Source organism: Triplophysa rosa, linkage group LG24 (genome assembly GCF_024868665.1).
Source record: "Triplophysa rosa linkage group LG24, Trosa_1v2, whole genome shotgun sequence".
NCBI classification, from domain to species: Eukaryota; Metazoa; Chordata; class Actinopteri; order Cypriniformes; family Nemacheilidae; genus Triplophysa; species Triplophysa rosa.
In genome coordinates, this window is record NC_079913.1 from 534,590 (window position 1) to 541,443 (window position 6,854).

At 38.2% G+C, this 6,854-nt stretch overlaps 2 protein-coding genes across 3 annotated transcripts; one reads left to right on the forward strand and one right to left on the reverse strand.

The window, feature by feature from the left end:
• The first annotated feature begins 738 nt into the window (after positions 1-738).
• tymp (thymidine phosphorylase) lies at positions 739-4,027 on the forward strand. 2 transcript variants are annotated; one of them, XM_057323545.1, is made up of 9 exons: positions 739-881; positions 989-1,185; positions 1,763-1,861; positions 2,012-2,141; positions 2,321-2,439; positions 2,661-2,823; positions 2,918-3,145; positions 3,290-3,430; positions 3,511-4,027. In XM_057323545.1, the coding sequence occupies exons 1-9, from the start codon at positions 746-748 to the stop codon at positions 3,660-3,662; spliced, it is 1,365 nt and encodes a 454-aa protein (XP_057179528.1). In that variant the 5' UTR covers positions 739-745; the 3' UTR covers positions 3,663-4,027. The 2 variants fall into 2 exon arrangements, with proteins under 2 accessions (XP_057179528.1, XP_057179529.1); XM_057323546.1 differs by having other exon boundaries at positions 3,290-3,420.
• Positions 4,028-4,541: 514 nt separating this feature from the next.
• Positions 4,542-5,694, reverse strand: lsm8 (LSM8 homolog, U6 small nuclear RNA associated). The gene is made up of 4 exons (XM_057323549.1): positions 5,562-5,694; positions 5,140-5,180; positions 4,924-5,051; positions 4,542-4,809 (listed from the first exon to the last, which is right to left on the reverse strand). The coding sequence occupies exons 1-4, from the start codon at positions 5,590-5,592 to the stop codon at positions 4,719-4,721; spliced, it is 291 nt and encodes a 96-aa protein (XP_057179532.1). The 5' UTR covers positions 5,593-5,694; the 3' UTR covers positions 4,542-4,718.
• Positions 5,695-6,854: the final 1,160 nt, after the last annotated feature.

The window sequence follows — 6,854 nt, forward strand, 5'->3', positions numbered from 1 at the left end:
AATCTTTGGGGGTGTTGAAGCACACGGTAACAAGATCATGTTATAGCCTCAGGTGTTTACTTCAATAAAAGTCTATTGACAGCGCTTGCGCAGTGCAGTCAACAGCAACACGGCAAACAGAATCCGATCGAGAGAGGAGCAGGTTAATATATCACTGACTGTGAGCACACGGATTTAAAAGCTTGTGTCATCTCTTTGCTTTGCAGTAAGAGGTAGGTGTTTACTTTTACATACTGTACTTCACGTTGCCGTTTTTCTGTAACCAAGTGAAAACTAAATAGGATTTTGCTTATTATAAAATAAATTGTACTTTATTTTCTATTTTATATGATCCATGGGTAAATTAATTCTCTACGAAGTTTCCGAATCCCAAAGCTGTATTATCTTTTTATCAAAGTCATCATATCAGATATACCTTCATTTTCAAACAATAAAGTGAATGTTTTAACAATAAACCACATATTTTGTCATAGCAGGCTGCTTTTCAAAAAATGTGAATTTTTATTTACTTTATTCAGTTTCTTTCACATGTATAAAAGTATTCAATTTACAGAAGAGTTTAATGTAATCGCATGGTTTGTTTGCATTGTTGTTAGATCATTTACTAAAACTGCACTGTCCTCTGATTGGTCAAGAGGTCCGACTCCTTTCATTATTTTCTGCAAACGCTTCACTTCACTATCAAGTACTATTCATTGTTTCTTGGCTAGCATACTATATAGACAACTCCATTTGTCATTTAAATATGTCATTTACAAACAACACAATCACATTTCCTGAGCTCATCAGACTAAAACGAGATGGTGGTGAATTCAGTGACGAAGACATAAAAGTCTTTGTGCAAGGGGTCAAATCGAGAACCATCCAGGACAGTCAAATAGGTGAGCATGAGTACGCATGATCTTGATGTTCAATCCCATAAGTAACTGTATTTAAGGGCCTACAGCTGTAAAATGTAAATGTTTCACTAAAAATGTTGTAACTGCAGGGGCTATGCTCATGGCTATTTGGCTAAAGGGTATGTCTAAAGAAGAAACCCTGCGACTGACAAGAGAGATGATGAAATCTGGGGAAGTGTTCGTCTGGCCGGATGAATGGCTTGTGGTGGACAAACACTCAACAGGTGGAGTTGGAGACAAAGTCAGTCTGCCACTTGCACCTGCCTTGGCTGCGTGTGGCTGCAAAGTACGGACGATGGCCTTTATCAAATCAGGAAACAGTATTAACCTTCGTCATGATATTCTGTATTTTTGACTATTTAAAAAAATCATTGATGTAAAAGTAGATAACATAATGAAGAAATAGAAAATAGAATCCAATGTGAAGGTAAATCTCTTGCACCTAAAATGTAGGGTGTGTAGTTACAGCCGAATGTTATTATGTAATGTATCGACTCTCATTCATCTCTGTGGTAGATATTTTTCAGGTCCTGACACATGCAGGGCCACTCCTAAACTTCCGTTTCATTTAATCTATTCAGAATGCTGCATGCAATGTTTTTATTAAACATGCAATTCATGATTTTCTTTGTCTATGCATTGATAGTCTTGTCTCCTTAATAAAAAGTCGGGATTTTGAAGCGTTTTTGTCCAGTATAAACAAAATCCAAGAAAGGGGGCGAATACCTTTTAATGGAACTGTATGATATGGAGTGTAAATCTAATAATGATCAAGAAATGAAAATTGTGATTTTGAAAAAAATGAAAAAATGATGCTCCCGCATCTCAACACGTCTGAGGTTTAGATGCTCATGTTTTATTAGGTGCCTATGATAAGTGGTAGAGGACTGGCGCATACAGGTGGCACGCTGGACAAGCTGGAGTCTATCCCTGGGTTTAAAGTCAACCAGTCTGTTGAACAGGTAATGTGAAGTGGAGGGAAGAAGATTTTGGAATATGAAAGTCTGTTTATACTTTAACTTTTACTATTGCTTTAACCGGACTAATTGGTCTACAGATCAGGAAATCAAACTGCAATTCGTAGGAATAAATCCATGTGTATGTGTTTCCAGATCAAGCAGATCCTGCAGGACATTGGCTGTTGTATTGTGGGACAGACAGAGAGTCTGGTGCCAGCAGATCGTGTTCTCTATGCCCTCAGAGATGCCACATCAACTGTTGATAGTCTTCCTCTCATTACAGGTGAGACTCACCTGGATGATGACTTAAAGGGACAGTCCACACAAAATTTAAGCTTACATCCTTTACTTTCCCTCATGTCATTCCAAACCTGTATGACTTAACATATTTTGAGGACACAAACAATTATTTTGGTGGCAACCAAACATTACTTCTCATGTTAATGTTCATCTTCTGTACAGGCTCCATTATTTCTAAGAAAGGAGCAGAGGGTCTGAAAGCGCTCATATTAGATGTGAAGTTTGGCAGGGCAGCTTTGTATAAAGATCTGGACAGCGCACACCATCTCGCCCGGTCACTGGTGAAATGACTTGTGAATTTGAGACGTTTACATTTATGCATTTGGCAGACGCTTTTATCCAAAGCGACTTATGTTGCATGATACTATACATTTGTATTTGAATATGTGACATGCTTCACATATCCATGAAATGTTGTTTTGGACCGGTTTTATTTTAGACTTCAAATTCAGACAGTTGCACTTAGCTCAAAAATCTACATTTGTGTCCCTGTTGCACCCAGGTTACTGCAGGTAACAACCTGGGCGTAAAAACAGGGGCGGTGCTTAGCCGAATGGATGCTCCGATTGGTCGGTGTGTGGGAAATGCGGTTGAGGTGTGTGAAGCCCTCGATTGTCTCAAAGGACGGGGGCCGGATGATCTAAATGAACTAGTTTCAACTTTAGGTAAGAATAGTTTTAAAACATCTGCATACTTTTGATAGCAAGCTGTGCAAGACGCAACGAGTTTGCAATATGGAACATATCCAATTGTGCTTAGGGGGATATTTATTATGGATGAGCAGCCACTCCCCATCACTAGAGAACGGGAAAAATGAAATCATTCAGAAACTGATGAACGGAGAAGCCCTGAAAAAGTTTGAGGACATGTTGGTGGCCCAGGGTGTGTCTGCAGACGTCGCCTGCTCCCTGTGTGCAGATGGCGCAGACTACTTCCAGCACATGAAGCAGGCGACACATCAGACGGAGCTTAAGTCGCAACACGATGGTAATTATGTTCAGTGATCTCATTTGAATGCCTAATATGTGAATCACTTTTACATAACGCTAACAGCACAGCCTCGATTATAAACAGATCATACACCGCTATTAACATTCACTGATATCAACACATCTGTCATTGTTTTGACAGGAACGGTTTTGGAGATTGATGGCTTGGTCCTGGCTAAAGTGCTGCATAGGTTAGGGGCCGGACGTAATAAATTGGATGAGAAAATTGATCATAGCGTGGGGGCAGAGCTTTTGGTAGACATGGGACAGCAGGTAACAAAAGGTTTGTAGTAAAAATCTATTCATGTCGCATACTCCAAACATATTTTACAAATACTTCAACTAAACACCGTTTATTGGCAGGTCAATCCTGGATCAAAATTCATCACAACAGCCCAGAGCTCAGCGCACACCAACATTCAGACCTCCAGAAAGCTTTGGTTATTCACAGCTGCGACAAATTCAAGAAAGAGTCACGTGTAGCGCAATTTATCCACCCTAATATGTCACAATGAATCCTCGTTTTTTAATTGTGCACTTAAACAAAAATGTCATATTGTTTGTGAACAGTTTGAGTTAAGTTAACATGATACATGACTTATCAACAGGCCTGACACTACAAACTAAAGATCATTGAACTTTGAGCTAAACGTATTTGCTTACCAGTGGAGTCTGAAATATTACTGTAACCCACAGCTGCTCAGTCCTGTCCTGAAACTCCTTCAACGTTTCGATGTCATTCTAATCACCTGAACCAGATTGGAAATTGCAGCCAGGTGTGTTGGAGCAGGGCTGAAAATAAACTGCAGAAATGTGGCTATCCGGAAAAATAAGTACTAAATAAATAAACAAACAAAAAAGACATCAGCCACTTCAAAAACCTTGTAGGAAGTGTTATTTGTATATCATCTATAAGTGCAAATAAACTGTCCCTGTGTGTTGAGATTTGATGCAAGATAAATATTATGTAAAATTCATCAACCTAGTTTATGCTAAAATACTTTTTCTTTACAAATTGCTTTCCTTGCTTTAATATGAATTAGTTTTTTTTTCTCTTTTCAATAAATTAACCAAAAGGTGAAATATTTTTTGATGCAAGGAAATACTTATATTCTGCCATCTAGTGGCACAAATAGTGTGAAACACGTCAGATGCTTCCTCTTGTCATTCTGAAACACCAGAAAAAATATTGGACAGTAGCGCTTCATGATCATGTAAGAACCCATGAAAAACCAAAACATTGTGAGCATTTACTTTAGGCTGATAACATTTTCCGGACAGATGTTGTATTATGTCCTATTTGTGATTGTCATTTAATACATTTCCAAATTCATCAGTGAACTGATAATCAGCAACTGTCTCTTGCCCTTCATGTAAAGTAAAAACTTCACAAATTTCTTTAAGTGTTTTTTTATTGCAATAAGTAAAAAAGGATATCCAAGTCCATTTTCATCTAGATTAAAAAAAGCAAATGATATTGCTGCTTTTCCGCATCTGTAAGTTTCCTAGGGAGCATCTTTAAATGGATGTGGGGAGTTTCATCTGAAAGGAAGTTTTCTGTCCTTTCTGTGTCAGTGTGCCACAGAATTGAGTGGTTCAGCTCGTATGTTTCCAAGGTCCAGTGCAGAATCGGTCTCTTCATCGATTTCACCGATTACAGCCCTTGAACACATAAACAAGTTAACAAGAAAGGTTTAGAGGCCACAGACTATTTCCAAACATTCTTGACACCTTAAACACTGAATACCAGAACTACTGTAATGGGACACTACATACACATTATCGCCTCTGACGATATAAAGCCCCAGAACAACCTGTTCCACCCCCTGAGAAGAGCTGAACACCCGCTCGTGGCTCTCATCCAGAATGAGGTTGATTGTCTGATCGAAGCCCTTTAATGTTCCCTAAAGACAGGTGAAAAGGGTCATAGTGAACTACATCTTTCTGAATCCACACAAACACTGGTCACTTCAGGTGCTTAGAAATACTAACCACAATCATTCTACCATCTGAAGTGACGATGGCAACAGTCCCTGAAAAAATGGTAGTTATGGAAATTTCATGAATAGATGACGTCTGTAAAAGTGTCAAAGCATCTGACACTTGTCACATGTAGCAGCACACATCAAACATTTCATTATTTAATATCATTCATTTAGCAGACGCATGAGCGACTTAGAAACGAAAGAGTACTTAACATAAATATAATGTTTCATTTATCAACTTTACGTACATAGAACATAAATATGAATGCATGCATATAATGTTTAACGTGATAAAGACTTTATTGTTCCGATCATTCCAGTGAACAGACGCGAAACCTCTCGCTCGTTCACCAGCTCTCGCGCCCATCGAAACAATCACCAATCCATCACAGCTTCAATATGCCCTTCATTAATCGGATTAAAGGATACGGTTGATATAACTCTCAAGGGCGGTCGACATCTCTGCTGGTACTCGTTTAAATTCACCGGGGCTCGAGCGCAACAACGAAACACATTCGTTATGTCGCGCCGGAAATGAGAGCGGGTAGACGGGAATAGCGGACGGCCGAACTGGGTCAATTGCAGGCAGGAGTAATCGATGAGGAGCAATCGAACATGTGGTTGTGCATGTGTCCAGCAGATGGCGATTTGTTTACATTTCTAGTGAGAGATTTGAGATAAAAATCTCTTCTTGGTAAATCGGTAAAAAGGCAAATTGTTTCAAGGTCATAGAAGGGGGCGATGGAAATACTGATGATAATGACTGAGATGACGTTTACAAAACAGTACTGTGGTGGTTCCTTACGACCCATGGTTATTAACTGCAACCATAGTTTTTCGTTTTATTTTGTAGTAAAACCGAACCACAAATTTACTGTTGTTTCACCACAGTAACCATAGTTTAACCAAAGTATTTTTATTAAAACAAATACAACAAATTACCATCACCAATGGTAATAAATCTGCCAAAATGCCATCCTTACACACTTTTAGTAGGCCTACTATAGTAAAACCATGGTTATTTCCCCAAGGAGTACAATGGTATTTAATAACAATATGGTGGTACTTCAATTGAATGATTTCCATATGTGTACATGTCAACACCATGAAAATACAAAAGGTTTTATTCATTTTTCTGCACTTCTTTGTGCTTTGGTTTGCTAATGGATGAAGTTGATGAAACAAATTGCACTATGGCAGAGATAGAAAGCCCTCGTAGTCTTGTTTACAATCTAAGGGTTTAAAAAAAACCGGTATTTAAGCCCAACATAAACGATTGTCATCAAGTTAATGATTCTTGTTGTTATAAGGAAGTGAACTTTAAACCTAAGATGTATTAGAAAGGTCTCCAGGAAACCATTATGCAAACAGATGGTTTGTGCGAAGTGAATATTTGATCCAGGAAAATAAAAGGAATGCACTGCATAAAGCTGGAGATTTTGGTAGTTTACATTTATTTTCCACTGCAATTTTGCTGAATAAGGATAGCTGATTCAGCAATAAAGGTAAGTCAAACCTCAACCTTTGAATGTTATGTCTTTGTATATTGGACTGTGTTATAAAATGAACTAATTAAGACAATACAGTTTTGTCTTACAAAAACATAATCATAAAAACGAAGCGTTTTAAGCAGCTGAATGTTGATTAATTTATGGTGTTCTTTATTTTAAAACACCATTTGTTAGGTTTTTATTTCAAGCTGTGGAAGCTGTTAACGACAAA

Excerpts from the sequence above, each read along its gene's own strand:
- tymp (XM_057323545.1), top strand. The coding sequence starts at position 746 with ATGTCATTTACAAACAACACAATCACATTTCCTGAGCTCATCAGACTA. Across the intron at positions 1,186-1,762 it reads TGGCTGCGTGTGGCTGCAAA|GTGCCTATGATAAGTGGTAG; the intron begins GTACGGACGATG and ends ATGTTTTATTAG. Across the intron at positions 1,862-2,011 it reads TCAACCAGTCTGTTGAACAG|ATCAAGCAGATCCTGCAGGA; the intron begins GTAATGTGAAGT and ends ATGTGTTTCCAG.
- lsm8 (XM_057323549.1), bottom strand. The coding sequence starts at position 5,592 with ATGTCGACCGCCCTTGAGAGTTATATCAACC. Across the intron at positions 5,052-5,139 it reads CAGATGGTAGAATGATTGTG|GGAACATTAAAGGGCTTCGA; the intron begins GTTAGTATTTCT and ends ACCTGTCTTTAG. Across the intron at positions 4,810-4,923 it reads ATCGTCAGAGGCGATAATGT|GGCTGTAATCGGTGAAATCG; the intron begins GTATGTAGTGTC and ends TATGTGTTCAAG.